The sequence below is a fragment of the Sphaeramia orbicularis genome, chromosome 19 (assembly GCF_902148855.1).
Source record: "Sphaeramia orbicularis chromosome 19, fSphaOr1.1, whole genome shotgun sequence".
NCBI lineage: Eukaryota > Metazoa > Chordata > Actinopteri > Kurtiformes > Apogonidae > Sphaeramia > Sphaeramia orbicularis.
In genome coordinates this window covers 28,926,223-28,943,625 of record NC_043975.1, presented here as the reverse complement: position 1 = coordinate 28,943,625, position 17,403 = coordinate 28,926,223, and the positions used below count along the sequence as shown (strand labels likewise).

The window sequence follows — 17,403 nt, the reverse complement described above, 5'->3', positions numbered from 1 at the left end:
TCTTAGGCATATACGTATAGCCTAAGTTATCTTTATTAGGAGAGTGCAAAAGCATTGTTTTGAACTAATCACTATTCTGATTTTATTTCAGTGATAGTGTGAAACAAAAATCATATATGATTATTTACTGCAGAAGAAAATAGTCTTCCATTCATCATTTGTAAGTATAAAGTATATAGTATTTTGACAGTGTGGTGGTTTTCCTGCAGAGACCCAATCCCAGGTCTCTCATCTGGATCGAAAGCCACAAACATACATCACAGAAAAATATCTTCGACTACATTCAGACAGCAGGTGTTGATGCACTATTTGGATTTTTTTGTGAAATCCAAAATTGTTGTGTCATATTACACATTAAATGCAACTTCTATCAGTTTTGAGTATTAACAGAATGCGACCCTGAAGTGACCCGCATGTGCAAAAGAGGTCCTGACATAATACGTGATCACGCACGCACGCACTGTGTTTACAGACGCAGAATTGTGACGTTTATCACATCTCAATGAAGTAAAGGTCAGATAAATGCGATCTGGCTGTTCAGACTGAAGTTCCATTGCAAAGTATCGGATACATATTGGATTTAGGACCACGTATGAAAGTGGCCTGGGTCGGATTTGAAAAAATCTGATTTGTGCTGTTCAAACTGTCTTTAACAGATCGGATACAGGTCACACATGGGCAAAAAAAGTCAGATTTGGGCCACATTTGCCTGCAGTCTGAACGTAGCCTAAGTCTGAGACAGAGATGGTCCAAAAAATTTGCCAAAAAACTATTCTGTTTTTCTTCTTTTCTATTTTTGTTTCTGCAGTACTGTTAGGAAAACCAATAATGTCTTTAATAGTCCAGTCTTTAATAATTTGGCCCCAGAGCCAGTCTAATAGTAATACCCACTCCTAATTATGAAATTATGTTCCATTTCTGTAATTAGATGTTCTTAATTCCCCTAAAAAAAACTGTATTACAACCATGTCTTCACATTCCTTGAGCTTAGTATCAGTATCTTTTTTAAAGTTATAATTGCTACTGGTCATGCACCGGTCTCTCACCTTCCTTTGGGCAGCTTTCCATCATCTAGGAACAAAGCCCAGATCTGGTGGGTTCCTGCCATAGCTATCCACAGCACATTATCCTCCACACCACCTACACATGCGCACAAATAAATAAATAACAAAAAAAAACAAACAAAAAAAAAAACACACACACTTTGAGTTTGAAATCAGATCTGTGTCGCTGTCATAATAAAAGACGCTGCACAAATAAATACTATTTGTTATTTCCATACTGTTATTGGAGACATCTGTGCATATCACTGATGTTAAGTCTTTCACTGGTTGCTTAGTGAAGAGTCGGTGACGCATGCAACTGCAGGCAGCCAGTCTAACGGCCATATGCCACCTTTACAGCACTCAGCCTCTCATCATGATGGATACACAACCCATACAGACACATAGCATCTCAGTTGTATTTTTAATGCGGTGCGGCGCTCAGCCCTTCTTGATCACCCCTGCTGGAATGTTGAGCATATTTGACAACTGCGGCACCTGACTCCGAGCATCAGTGTCGCTGCGGCACTTTATAGTTCAAAAGGCGTACAGTCGTCTTGATTAGGCTCCGATTCATTATTCATACACCATGTTTGAATACATCATGAATATGCAATGAGTGTTTGGACTCCACCGCTGATTACAATGCGAGCGGAGGAAGTTAAAGGTCTGATATCACATCCTCCGACCATGTGGTGATACTTCAGTGCAGTAGGTTGTGCCATCCATCAGCCTGTCCACCAACTGTGACTATGATGGATTACCTCCTGCTTCAAGAATTATGTAATGGCAAAAAAAAAATGGCATTAATTGTGCTAATGGCTAATTAAAATCAACTTTAATTCTCTTGAATTTAACTCGTTTTAAACTGTGAGAATCATCCATTTTGACGCCTCTATCTGGTCTAAAATGTTAAAAACACTATTAGTAAGTAAAGTAATTCTAAAAAGCAGAATTAACAGCATTATTCGGGTGAAGGTTTTATGTTTTAGTGAAAACAAATTACCTTCTACTTAAGTAATCAACGCCGATTCAAATCAATATCAACAGCAAGTTTTATTGGAATATTTATCATTCTTTAAAAATTGTATTTTGACTTTTCCGAATTAGATGAAAAAAACCCATAATGTTAATAGCCGTAAAATTCCATCAGAAACATGTTTTCACTATTGTGGCTGATGATAAATGAAGACTAATGATGCCGCCATTAAAAAAGATGAGCGATAAAGATATCGCTGAGAACTCAAAGCAATGTAAAAAGTGTGGAGTGGAGATGTTAGATTAATTTGCGGGAATATGCAAGACCTTGTCTGGCAGTTTTGTTTCTTATTTCTGATGTGGTCTTGATATTGCTTTGGTAAAAGTGAGCTGAGAATTATTCAGCCTCCCTGGTGAATTAAGCCTGAGAGATTAAAGTCTGTTCCAATAACTTAATCAGCATCTTCAATTTTCTCTCTACCTCTGAGGATCCCAAAACACTGGGTGAGATTGGTGCACTGACATATCGCTCTTCTATACAAAACTAGGCTAAAAAACGATGTAAAACTTTACAGGGTTCGTACACATTTTTCAAGGTCAAATTCAAGCACTTTTCAAGCACTTTTAAAGGTTATTTTCAAATTTTTCCAGCACAGCACCTTATCGCTGGGGTAACGTACATATCTACAAGCATACATATACTCATGATTATTTTTTTCACTTTTTATCACAATGATGTACATTGTATTATGCTATAAACATCTAAAATTATGCTTCATAATAGCAAAAAATTGTTAAATTAAAGGAGAATGCAAAGTTTTATCCAAAAAAGGGAGGCAACTAGGCGTTCTTCAGTCACACTCACACCGAACCGAAGATTAAGATAAAAATGTACCTGGAGTCGACCTGAGAGCACCCGTTAATTTTCTTTTTTGACATAAAGTTTTATTTTTCTAAATGTATCACCTCTCTGTAAGTAGCTCTGGCTTGGCATCTAACCTGGCAGAGTTAATATTAAAAATGAATAAATACATCACATCACAGAGTTAGAATTACAAGCACTTTCAAACACTTTTCAGACCTTGAAAACACAACATTAAAATTCAAGCATTTTCAAGGCTTTCAAGCACCCGTACAAACCCTGACTTTAGGACATGGTTTACTCTTTCAGCTTTTTATATCGGCCATGTAAACCTTTCTGGTGAACACAATCCATGTAAAGATGTGATGGCACACAAATTCACATTCCAGTAGTTTCATACTTTCATCAGAAGGTGATCACTTCCTGTTTGGATTAGATCTCCTCTAGATCTCGTCTAACCCGACTGACCTGAGACACAGAAAAACCCAATAATGTCCACAATGAACTGAGCGGGAACATGTGACCGACCTGTCTCCCTTTGTTTAACAGCTGTATGTAGAAAAGAATATACACAACAGAAGAGGGGGTTCTGTGTCATTGGCAGTGAAAGACAATAACAGAGAGACAATAACATGCTGACTCACCGGCTGTGCCTAGAGTTACATCCCAAGGAGAGCTGATTGGCTGTTGAGGTCCCATGGCCCCTCCTTCTTTGTCTGTGCCTTGAGCACCGACTCCAGCGAGAGTGGTGACTGTCCCTTCCAGCAGGTCGATCTGACAGACAGGCATAAATTAAAAGCTGCACACTAAGAGTGAAAATATCCATAACAAAGCAGTAAAAATGCAGTCAGTACCTTTCGGATCAGGTGGTTTTCTGTGTCGGCCACATAAACTGTGTCTCCTTTTATGGCCACGCCCTGGGGGGAGTTAAAGGAAGCTTCAAATAGACTCCCATCTTTTCTTCCATTTTCAGGCCCTGTGACAATAGTGATGACATTTATCTTACAAAGATGGCCACCATTAATCTACTCATATAATTGGAATTTTTTCCCATCAGCCACCATACAGAGACTAGCTACCATATTAGAGCTATGCAGGTAAATCTATGCATCTTCAGCTTTGACGTATTCCATTCACAATGTGTAATTTTTCATCATATCTACCAATAAAGCTGCAGGGTACAATCAACTGAATATCCCATAACCCCACTTCACCCACTGCAGTGGCCACAAAAATGTGAGAAGTCCCCCCACTGAAGCCAGTGTTTGCTTTATCCATATTGGACTTCTTAGTTAAAGGGATATTAACCCTGAACAAAGAAGGAAATGGTAATGGTAATGGTAATGGTGATGTTGGTTGCCACCTGCTACAAGATGGAGAAAAAAAAAAAAAAAAAAAAAAAAAAAGAGAAAACCTGTTCTGAGTCACTGTAGAAACATGGCAGTGCAGCAGATTTAACAGCTCATTCCAAGGTAAAGAAAACACATGCATTCCTATTTGCATGTGATGAAATAATAAAAAAATATATATAATTGTGAAAATTGCATCACATTTCTCCAATTAGATCCTCTTGAATCTGACACTGTGTTTTTAACCCAACTGGCTTTTCACACTGAAAATGCTACTAACACCAGCACATTACAAGAAAAAGTCTGTTGTAGCAAAATATTATGATTATTAATACTTTTAATATCTATACAGATATTGGTCCATTTACAATTGAGACCATGAAAACCTTTTTAAGTCATTTTTTAAAAAGTATTTTTACAAAAAAATGAAAAAAACATCTTCAGATCTGCTTCAAATTAACAGGTTATTACACAAATATTATGATTTCACAGGGCATATGTGCAATGGGATGAGGTAAGGCAGCAAAAATAAAACAAATTCTGCACTTTTTCATCCATGGTTTGGTTAATGCCAGCTCCCAGCACGCACCAGTCCCTGCTGTTGCCAACCTGTCTGCTGGTCTGGGATAGTACTGACTACCATGTGGATTCTCTAAGGCTTATCGAGACATACAAGATAGATAATAAAACATCCCACATACTGTACAACCATAGTTTTTTCCCCTAACTCTTTGAAATAAACAATTAAGTTTAATGTTACATTGTTTGAGTGGAAATCGACTGGAAATTGAGTCTTTCTGCCTGAACCTGTTAAGCCCTGGGTCATTTGTCTCCAGAGGGAATCATTTCAACGTGACACAAAAAATCGACTCACCGATAGCAGAAGCTTCATTCATTTAAACCAAGTTATGATAAGAAAAAAGCGAAGGTAAGGTAAGACAAAATTCATCACTTCATAATGTGACCTTTATTTTTGCTCCTCTTCGGCTCACTCAGTGAGTTTTAGAAGTAGAGAAATAATACTTGTACTGTTGAATCTTCATGTTAGCTTAGTGGTACAAAGTTTGTCTCATTGGTCTGTTGTTTTATAAAATTATTCGTGATGTACGCTGGTCTCAGACTGTTTGCTTCTTTTAGATATTTGCCCATTTAAGTGCTTGTTGTTTAGTGTGTTCTGTTATCTGATTTTGATGTTTTTAGCTGACGTTCTTCTACTCATATGGATATATAGAATGTGTATACTGCTACAAGTGTCACGTAACATCACCATGGCTAGTATATATTGTACACATTACTGTTCTAATTGTGTTTAATAGAGTTTTAATATGTATATTTAGTTTATATAGAACAGAACAGAACAGAACAGAATAGAATAGAATAGAATAGAATAGAATAGAATAGAATAGAAAGGACTCCACTGTCACTGTTACAGGAACAATGAAAATCAGTTTAGCAGCTCTGTTTGTTTTTAGCAGCAAACACTTAAAGTGCAAAAAAAACACTATATAAAATATTACACAAATTGTACCAAAGTAAACAAAACTACAAGAAATTCTAAAATATACAAAAAGTCAACTCTTTGAAATGGATAGAAGAAATATGTGCAACATATTTTGGATATGTACAGGTAATATAGGATATATATGAGGTGAAATTGAAAACAAAGTAAATAATTAGATCTGTATATACTGTATATAAGTATATACATTATTTTGTAGTATTGATAATTTCTTGCCTGCACTTTTATTATACTTGCACAGACCAACTGTAACACACAATAATTTCCCCTGGGATTAATAAAGTATTCTGATTCTGATAACAGAGACAGAACAGTGGCTGCCACAGGTACCAGGCAACTATTATATCCTCTTTTACTTTTACGTTTTTGTTCTGGTCTACCCATGCTCAGTCAGTCTTTTTAAGTATGTGTGAGCTTGTGGGTTTGCATATGTGTGTGTGTGTGTGTGTGTGTGTGTGTGTGTGTGTGTGCAGGTGCGTGGGTGGGGGGCGGTACTGATTTTTAAACTGATATGTAAAGCACTTTGTGCTACAGTCTTAATGTATGAAAAGTGCTACATAAATAAAAATTATTATTATTATTATTATTATTATTATTATTATTATTATTATTATTATTATTATTATTATTATTATCCTTAACATATTCAAACCTGTACTTTGTATCTCTGCATAATTCATTTACCTCCTATGGCGTGTAACAGCTGCCCGGTAGAGGACACCACCAGGATTCGGTGATGCCCGGTGTCTGCTACAGCCAGCCTCTTGCTGCTGTTGTCCACAGCCACTTTCCCAGGGAAGGCCAGGATGCTGGGTGGCAGGGTGTTTTTGAGCAGCTTGGTACCCACTGTGTGTGTTTGCAGCAGACCCTGCTCGCCGTAGTAACGCAGAGCCAACTCGGTGAAGAGCATCAGCCTGTCTCGGTGGCCCTCGCCCACCAGGGAGAAAAGGAGGTTCCCGCGTGGTCCAAGGAGGACCAGAGTGGGCCAGCAGGACACTTCCAGCTCATGCCAGAGACACGCCTCACTGTCGTTCACTACTGGGTGGCAGATGTCATAGCGGAGCACAGCACTGCGGATGTTGTCCAGGACCTTTGGGGATGGACATAGACCAATAAATGACTTTTCTTAACCCTTTCACCCCTGAGACATTATTCCAGGTAAACATGCTGCTGTGAGTTTGTGTCTGTTTCAGTGTCCTAAAAGCTGCTGTGAGTATGCACTTGTGTTCCTTTTCCTCAGTGGTTTTGTTTTACTCTGTTTTAGGGTCAAAACAGGGTTGAATAACAGAAAAAGACAAAGAGTAGGATTGAAGTTTGACAGGTTTTTACTAAATAAGGCACTCAGAATGTACATCAATAAGATATTTAGGATGTGAACTGGAACACACTGTACAACAAGTATTTGTTGTACACATACGTACATATGGGATTAATGCGTCACTGACATCGGGAACATTTCCTACAGCATTCAAACAAGCGCAAGTAACACTACTGCTCAAAAAAACATCCCTCACCCCACTCAAGTGGACAATTATCGGCCGGTCTCACTCCTCCCATTCCTTTCAAAAACCATTGAAAGGGTGGTTTTCAAACAAGTCACAGAATTCCTCTCCCGAAATAACCTCCTTGACACCAACCAATCAGGCTTTAAAATCGGTCACTCCACTGAAATGGCACTGTTATCTGTGACAGAAGCCTTGAAAGAAGCTAGAGCAGCAGCTAAGTCCTCTGTACTCATTTTACTTGACTTATCAGCAGCATTTGACCCCGTCAATCACAGCATCCTATTATCCATACTCTTAAACATGAGCATCACAGGCAAAACACACTCCTGGTTTCAACCATACCTCACTGGTCAGTTGTTCAAAGTGTCCTGGTTAGGGCACACATCTGCAGTACACCGCCTCACCACGGGGGTCCCCCAAGGCTCTGTACTGGGGCCCCTCCTTTTTGCCACATACACCACCTCACTGGGTCAGATCATCCACTCACATGGTTTCTCATATCACTGCTATGCTGATGATACCCAGCTCTATCTGGCATTCCCACCTGATGACTCCACAGTCTCAGCATGAATCTCAGATTGTCTCTCTGACATATCTACATGGATGAAAGCCCATCACCTTCAGCTAAACCTGTCCAAAACTGAACTGCTGGTCTTCCCAGCTAAGCCAACCATACAGCATGACATATCCATCAAAATTGACTCCTTATCTCTGGCTCCTACCAAAGTAGCAAGAAACTTGGGAGTCATGATTGATAATCAGTTGACCTTCACAGATCATGTTGTCTCTGTCACCCGATCATGTCGCTTTACACTATTCAATATAAGAAAGATCAGGGCCATACCTATCTCAACAGGCCACCCAACTCCTGGTGCAGACTATGGTTATCTCCCGCCTTGACTACTGCAATGCCCTTCTAACAGGCCTCCCAGCCTGTGTTGTCAAACCACTACAGTTGGTCCAGAATCTGGCGGCACATCTGGTCTTTAATCAGCCTAAAAGGGCACATGTCACCCCCTTACTCATTGAGTTACACTGGCTACCCATAGCTGCCCACATCATATTCAAATCATTAATGTTAGCCTACAAAGTTCTCCATGGGTCTGCTCTTACTACTTAGGTGTGCTGATAAAAGCTTATGTTGCCCCACGACCTCTCTGCTCATCTATGGAATGTTGTCTGGCAGTCTCAAAACGTTGCACAAGACAATCCAGGGTCTTTTCATGGGTCGTTCCATATTGGCGGAACAATCTACCAAGCACTACCAGAACAGGGGCGTCCCTACCTGTCTTCAAGAAGCTCTTGAAGACCCAGCTCTTCAGAGAGCACCTCCTGTCCTAGCACTTTCAAACATTCCATTTTAAATGTATTATCATGTGTATTCTGCTGTTTTTATTTGGCATTTTTATTTCACTGTTTTTAAGTGTACAGCTGCTTTTATGTCTCTTTTTAATCTATTCATGTATTTTAGTGTATTATTTTACTTTTTATTCTTCTGTGCAACACTGTTTTAATTGTACAGCTGTTTTATTTTTTTAATCTATTCTTGTATTTTGCTTTCATTGTTGTTTTTTTCCCCTGTACGTCGCTTCGGAAAAAAGCGTCTGCCAAATGCATAAATGTAAATGTCAATTTGAAATTTGGCTCAGTAGTTTTTGTTTTGGGGCTCTTTTTTTCTCAATCAGTCCAGCTGCTTTTTGGTACCTTGTTGAACTCCAAAAAGCAGTTTGTAATGATCGCCTCCCTGTGTACTGTTGCTTTAAATACTTTTGATTATTATGGTGATACACACCAACGTAAGGACGTAACCTGTACACCTTGAGGTCAGACAGGTGTTGCTAACTGTATGATATGCTGCTTTTGCTTATGAGTTGGGACTCTCAAAACCCCTTTATTTAGTTTTTTCCACAACAAAAGTGTGCTTACGTGACATGTGAAGAATGTCTGAGCTTCCCTGCAAACATTAAACATGCAGTGTGACAGTAAAGAACGGTCTTGAGTCGTGTTTTCAACTCTTCTGACTTGCAAAGGCCTCCCTGGCCACTACAAGTTACACGGTCAAAAAAAAAAAGAAAAGAAAAAAGTCCAAACTCTATATTTTATAGAGTTGGTTCACTTACTGCTATGTGTTTTACCCCCCATTTCACAGGTGTCAAGGAATGCACTGAGTATGCTCAGATGTCTATGGAAAGCACATGGTCTATTCTATCAGCATGTTTTGAAATTTTTCCTATTGAGCAAATGGTTGAATTTTTATGAATATCTAAATTAAATCATACATTCAGAACACTCACCATAGACACATCAGGGGCTAAAGGGTTAAATATAACTCTTCATATGTACATTTCAAGGTTAATCATATTGATTTATATGCATAGCAGAGGCACCAAACAAGCCCAAATAAAATGAGAATCGCATAGAAACAAACATCAAAGATTTGAGATTAATTTTTAAGATAAAATATGTCCAAACTCAAAACAATGTAGGTTCTAAAAGAGTTTTTTTTTTTTTTTTTTTTTTACATTTTTATGAACAAGCCAGAAATGATTGTGAAGCACATTTTCTAAAGGCAGCAATAAGACAGATCAAGATATTCTTCTGTCGTTTTACTATAACCTATTTTGGCAAAAAACTTCATAAGGAGTGATATGGGAAAAAAAGCCTGATGGTATCTGTAGGCATTTTTGATGATCTGAGCAGATTTTTGGTCTTGAATTGATAAGATGAATCATTTTAGACACAATGATTCCAATATGAAACATCGTTTGAGCCACCCAAATGTGCTTTTCATGCTGGTGTGACACTGCAGATTAATGTCTGGGCTTTGAAAGGTAGCCGTTGAGTCTGATAAAAGATTACCCTAAACAGTGTTATCATTAATACATTCATAATTAATTTTCCTGTGATGAAAATGAATCTGTGACGTCCAAAGGTAAACATGAAAAATGCTTACCTTTTCATTGGGGAATTTAGCTGAATGCACACCAACAATAACCAATCCATCTGAATGAGAGATTAAAACACACAAAACAGAACACAAAAATATCAGATTGGGTTTTTTTTTGATTGAACGTATTACTTTTTTGAGCTTCAGTTTCTCACAAAAAAAGCAAAGTAACTGTTTGTAAGATGACTGAATCATTCATTCTGCTTTTGCCATAAACAAATACAAGCAAACAAAGACACCTGTTCACACACACACACACACACACACACATTGATTTGTCATAGTTATTCATGTTAGCAAGAGGAGAAAACATTAGGTGATTTCAGGGTCAGTGACTGAAGGACCATGAAACAGTAGTCTTGTGTTTAAATCCTGTTTAGTTCTAAGAAATCATCAAAGAGAATACATGAATACTTCCAACACTACTCTTATTGTCCAGACAGATTATTTATATGATTATTATTGTTCACTTACTTAACATCAAAAGTTAAGCAACTGAGTGGCCTAGAACTGTGGAAAATACATTTCTGGAATGCTCATGCTCTTTCAGACAGACTCTTCTGTGGTTCTGAAGTGCACATATCTTGATAAGTTCCTTCCGGTTTTCCAGGCAGTGTTTTCAGTTTGGGAGTCAACACTCACTTCTGCACTTGTGTTACTCCTAGTGCAACATACTTAAAAACATTGAATAACCAAAACTGCTGTGGTGTGATAAAAAGATCAAAGATACCTTGTCATTCAGAAAATATTTCATTTCCACAAGAAGGGCAGACGATGATACATTGATTTATCATTTATGTATATATTAAAAGGATGATGTATTACTGTTTCACCTCATAATTACATTATAAGGTCCACTTTGCTGGTAACAAGTGTACCTAATAAAGTGGCCTGTGAGTGCATATGCTGCTGCTGTAGTCCATCCGCAGCAAGATTCGACAGGCTGTGTGTTGCGATTTAATCTTCTACTGTTGCATTTCTATAAACTCATACCAGTCTGGTCATTCTCCCTCGTCCTCTGACATCAGTAAGGCAATTTTGCCCAGAGAACTGCTGTTCACTGGATATTTACTATTTTTCTGACGGTTTTTTGTAAAGAGATGATTGTGTGTGAAAATCCCAGCGGATCAGCAGTTTCAATGACACTCAGACCAGCCTGTCTGGCACCAGCAAACACGCCACATTCAAAGTCACTTAAATAACCTATCTTCCCTATTCTGATAGAGATTGAACTTTTCATCTTGACCATGATTATATAACTAAATATGTTGAGTTACTGCCGTGTGATTGGCTTATTGCAGTTGCTTTGAACAGAATTACTAATAATGTGGGCTATGAATGTACCATACTTTCTGGACTACAAGCAGAAAGCAGGAAGCGCTAAAGTGAGACAGATAGGTGGAAGAGGTAATGCGGAGAGAAGTTTTAATCTTAACTCATTTTGCATGTCATGTACAAACCCTCATTATGGAAAACACACAAAGAAATGCATATTTTGCAGCTTTTAAGTTAAAAGCAATCGATGTGTCTGTCTAAGAAGGAAATACAGCTGCTGCACATAAGTGCCACTGAGCAACAATAGAGGAGAGACGTAGAAGGTGTGTGATGGAGCCTTTGAGGCTGTTCAACTCCAACACTGAAGAAGATGACTGCAGTGGTTTCAATAAGCAGAAGGAAGATGAAGACAGAGATCAATGACTTTTCTGGGTTTTTTAACCAGCCGTGTTCCTGCCATTTTACTGGCGTGTTACAGACACTGTTTGGAAAAAAGTAGTTATGATATGGAAATAAATATTTAAATAATCTTTCCGTTTACCATCTTTCTGTGTAAATATCTCATGTCACAATGTGGACATCTGCGGCTTATAGTCAGGTGCAACTTAAAGTCAGCTGTGGCTTATAGTCAGGTGTGGCTTATATTCCGGTGCACCTTATAGCCCGGAAAGTACGGTATATGGACTGGTTAATTCTTTATCGTCATGCACAAAAGGCACATAACCTTCATGGATTTACAAGATGTCACAGACACACCTGCAATGACCAAAGTGGTTTTTATTGGATTTTATTACTAAATGACGTTGACAGTGCATTCTGTCATCTCTCCCGGCCTTCCATCCATCCATTTTCTGAACCGTTAAGTCCCTGTGAGGGTCACAGGGTTGCCAGAGCCTATCCCAGCTACAAACAGGTGAAGGCGAGGTACCTCCTGGATGTGTCACCAGTTCATCACAGGGCTGACATATACAAATGTACAACCATTCACTCTCACATTCACACCTACGGGTGAGTTACAGTGAGCAATTAACCTATTACACTGCATGTGTGTGCATAGCTGGAGCACCCGGAGAGAACCCATATAGAAAAGCCAACAAGCATCAACTGGTGCTGAAATCGAACCCAAGACTCTCTCTAAAATCAAGTTTTCATTATCACTCAGCCAAAATAAATCAGTATAAACAGAGGACATTTTACCTCAAAGTTATCCCTCAGATTCCTGTAAAAAAAACCATTATAAGACATTTTGTTTTTGTCAAACACATGCAACAAACAAAGCAGGTCCTCCGTTGGAGTGTCTTCAAACCTGCCGGTCTCTAATCTAATAAAAGATGTTGAACTTTTACATTTGATAAAGGGCTCTACACCATAGTTGTTCTTTCAGAGACAATATATTTAATGTTTGCCATTTTGTTCATATCATACATTTGACCGCATAGGTTAATTAGTCAAACTAAATCTCCCGTAGATGTGAATGTGAGAGTGAATGGTTGTTTGTCTGTATATGTCAGCCCTATGATGAACTGGCGGCATGATCATGATTTACCCCACCTTTACCCATACTGTGACACCTACTCCATGACATTCTTGAGAATTAAACATATCAGAAAATGAATGAATGAATAAGAGACATTTTGTTCAGCAATCTGAATAATCACAAGCAATCTGATCTGGAAATTGAAAGACAAATCATAATATATAGTTTGACATGTACCTCTTCAGAGTAGACTGAAAAAAACAGAAATAATTTGAAGGCTGCAAGTGCATTTGTATAATTTAGATGTACTTATTCATTTTGTCCAGAATTTCATAATGCCTTTCGGAATAAAAAGACATGGTCCACTTCAGATGACACAGCATATAAATAAACCCTCTGTCCATAAATAAACCTATCAGGACATTTCCTTTGCACACATCAATGAATTCTATATTCAAGCTCGACACAATCTGCAGTGAATTTCATCACCCACTGCCTATGCCAGGCTGTAAAGTTCCAGCACAGATTGTAGTGACGATGGGTGGGTGGGGGATGGACTGTGGGAGTGACTGGACAGAGTGGCTCCCACACCTCACTGACCAGAGCAGCAAACAGAATGTACCCTCAGCAGTGCCAGAGATAAGGCAAGTATGATAATGTGTGTGTGGGGGGGGGCACCGTGTGTGTACAAAAGTGTGTGCACTATGGGCGTGGGGTGCTGACTACCCTGCTTGACACGCTGCTGAATTTTAAGTTGTGGCTTCCTCAGATGATCCCTTGAGTGAATTCCAAACATGCCAGAGTCAGTCGGATGTGATTATGCTATGGCTATATGGAGAGCCATACAGTAAACAATTATGGGCCCCATCATCACTGACACTGCAGCTTAGACTTATTTTTAGTTACTATCTCTTCACAGCTGAGATAAGATGTGCTGCAAAATCGCTGCCCCAGTGAACTTACACGTTTCTGTGACGCAATATGACACATTATATGTTTGTGATACCTCAGTTTGTGATACCTCAAATATTTCCGATAGCAGTGTAAATCTGTTTTGTTATCATAAAGGTCCAGCAGGTACGTTTTAGGGAGACTGAGAAGGATCTGATCACATAAATGTAATATAATATTCAGCATAATGTTGACAATATGAATTGTTGTATTTTCGTTACCTCTAAGGGAGCTATTTATTTCTGCAGGGGGAGTGTGCGGTATGTGCTGTTAAATGCATTATGTTTGAGTGTGTGCCAGAGTTTTATCCCATAAACTTAAAAACCTTTTAGTTGAGGGCCTTTTGTATTTCTTGTTGCCAGCATAGATGAGGGTGAGAGGGTACTGGGTTGGTTGCACTGCTAGATGTCCCATAATATTACATATGGACCTTTAATGACTTAAAGGGTACCTGTAGTGAATTCTCATTGCTAGCTATCTCAAAAGATCACGTAAAGCCTAATACTAGTGGCTCCATTCAGTAACTAACGTTAGAGCTCCCCATAGGTTCTGCTGCAATTCACGTAATAAAAAGGTCCAATGTGGTGCATTTATGGAGATTTTTTTCTGAATTTGCACCTCCCTTGCTTATAAGTAAAACACAAACCACAATTAATGTTGTAAGCATGATCAGTACAGGTACACTTTAATGTCAGTGTTTTGTAGATTTCTTTAATATATGCTCATTCAAAGATAGTGTAATGATAGGCTGAAATTATTATTTATAATGATTATTATTTATAATGCCTTGGCTACTGCCACAGTACTGTGGCAAGAAATATCGGTTTGTCTATTGCCATAGAACCAATCAAATGTTAGCATTTGTACTGTGACAATAAGCAGTAAGGACATTTTTTCCCACAGAGCCAATCATAGATACTGTTACATGAGCCTCTTGTTGCTACAGTACTGTGGTGATATATGGGGTATACACCACACCATGGTGTACACACCACAACAAAATTATGTCAATCTGCAAAAGTTTAAAATCATTTTGGCCTTTCATTCACATGACACTGATGTTGACGGATCCCTGAAACAGTATTTTTGGAGAACGGGTGTCAGAGCATAAAAATCTCACAATGCTGCCCTCGCGTTGCCATATGGATAGGCAAAAAAATAATTTTTTTGGAAATGATGATGCCAGAGTACCACGTGACCAGAAGAAAACCCCAGACATAACCTCATGGGCATGTTCACTGCATTCTTCTGTAATTTTAGTGTATCCTGTGGCTCTGTCTGTGTTTGCGTACAGCGCCTCATATCGGTGTGGCATACGTATTACACCGTTTTAACACAGTTTTTCCGTTTCCACCTGGACGCAGATATTTCTTGAAATGATATGTGTATGGACGCGAAACTTTTAGAATCCGCAAAAGAAAAATAACACAAGCATTGTCGTCTGGATGTAATATCCAGTAACTGGTACCCTAGCATTTTCCTGTAACCGGATAGGCACACGGCATGTGCAATGCTTATTGCCACAGTACTGTGGCAGCAGAGTGACAAGTTACCAGTCTACATATGATATAATGAGGGCACTGACTGGCTCTGTGATAATAGACAAATGAGAAAGCTAGTCCCACAATAATGTAGCAATTGCCACTTCATATTTTTATAATGATTTTTTTCCTGGTATAAACAGGAGAGTAAATATCACAAAGAACTACATCAATTAATTAACAATAAAAATCTGTATCGGCCTGGAACTTAAATAGTTCAACCTTATGCAGAACCTGTTTAGGATAAAAAAAAAAACCCTACATTGAGTACAAGCTAAACTGTTCATACCTTTGACAGAGTGCTTCTTCTCGAGCTGGTGCAGGTCTGGCAGGATGTGCATGCAGTTGATGCAGCAGTATGTAAAGAAATCCAGCAGCACCACTTTACCAGCCAGCTCCTTGTTCACAGACAGAGGCCCTTCCGTGTTCAGCCAATCCAAGCCTGGAGCAAAGCACAGAGTGGAAAATGATGTTGTCATCTTATTAATTACATTTCGTCACAGTACGGGAAATCACTGTCGTACGAGGATGATAGTAATAGTCACATAATACCTTGTGAGAATATTTTTCTCTCCTGCGCAAAATTGGTCTAACATGGTGAAACATTGGACAGCTTACAGGATTAAATGGCTTGAAGTGTTCATATTGTCAGAAGTACTAGGCTATACATTATCTAATAGCTAAAGTACTCTCTGTAGATCTAGATCATGCCTGATGATTTTTCCCATGTGCACACTTCACACTATTAATACCTTTTGACCTGGAGTTATGAAGTCAGTGGCTTATGCGCGATGATAAAATTAATGAAAAGTGTGTTTGACATTTGACGTTCTGCTGCAGATCACCATCTGCTGGTGTGATGAGATACTGCCAACATACTGCATAAATTAACATGCTCCTTTAAGGCAGAAATGTAAAACAGCTATGGTGTCACTGTCATCTCAGCCTGTCAACAGAACATCACTCCATCAACATAATTTCTAATGGACACAAGCATGTGATTTCCTATTCTTACTATAATTAGAACCTGCATTGGCACCACATTTGTCTCTCTTAAATCATGACCTGACACTACTCTTGTTATGTTATGTGTACTCCTGTTATTGTTATATGGTACAGTTGTAGTAGACATAAAAGACACCATTTACATTGTTACATGTATACTATTATTGCTGGTATTTATTGATATGCCAGAAAAGAAAAGGAAGTCAGCTAAGTATTACCACTACACAGAAACTGACTGGCACTTTCTAGAAAGTTGCTTAATGTCACAACAAACAATTGGAAGCACTGTGCCTTACTAGAAATTAAAACTTTTTGCTTATATGACATGAAATCCGTCCTTTTATGCCTCTTTTAACTGCTGAATGATCATTAAAGACACTTGTGTTATGAAAAATTAAGATGACTAAGTAAAAAAGTTGAGTGGACCAAAACTAATCAAAACCAGATGAATAGGCTCGAGATATTGCCAAGTTGTCATTTACAATGTATAACAATACAAGGATATGATATAGATGTGTTTATTAACCCTTGAAGCTCAGTGCTCACATTAAAAACTATGTTGAGGCTTGTTCAGGCATGTTCTGTTAGCAAACTGTGTGCTGACAGCTGAGAGGGCCAGAGTTGTAAAATGGTCTAACCTGTCTGGAAATCGGGTATCTTCAGATCCTCTGACTCATCTAGTTTTTTCAAATACTCGTAGACAAGATTTTCTTTCTCTTGCTGTGTCGCAGCATCATCTAGGGCGTAATCCAGCTGACTTTGGATAGGAAATAAGGTAGAGAGGCTGCTCTGCGACGCCATGTTTCCGACAACAACTGGGCTGTTAGGTAAATACAAGCAGATTCGCAGCCGTGATTTCGACGAGATTGAAAAAGTATTTTTAAAAAAAATCAATAATGTATTATTATCAAAAGTATTTTACAGAATCAATATTATCTTAAACACTTTAAC

General features: G+C 38.5%; 1 protein-coding gene across 1 annotated transcript in view; it reads right to left on the bottom strand.

Moving 5' to 3' along the window:
- The window catches only part of nhlrc2 (NHL repeat containing 2), a 34,385-nt gene extending 17,131 nt beyond the window's left edge, over positions 1–17,254 (bottom strand). Inside the window, exons 1-7 of the mRNA XM_030163219.1 lie at positions 17,091–17,254; positions 15,737–15,889; positions 10,210–10,259; positions 6,436–6,841; positions 3,738–3,859; positions 3,528–3,657; positions 1,047–1,140 (exon numbers count right to left, since the gene is read on the bottom strand). Coding sequence (XP_030019079.1) covers positions 1,047–1,140; positions 3,528–3,657; positions 3,738–3,859; positions 6,436–6,841; positions 10,210–10,259; positions 15,737–15,889; positions 17,091–17,253 — 1,118 coding nt within the window. The 5' untranslated portion in view covers position 17,254. The remainder of the gene's footprint in view (positions 1–1,046; positions 1,141–3,527; positions 3,658–3,737; positions 3,860–6,435; positions 6,842–10,209; positions 10,260–15,736; positions 15,890–17,090) is intronic.
- Positions 17,255–17,403: the final 149 nt, after the last annotated feature.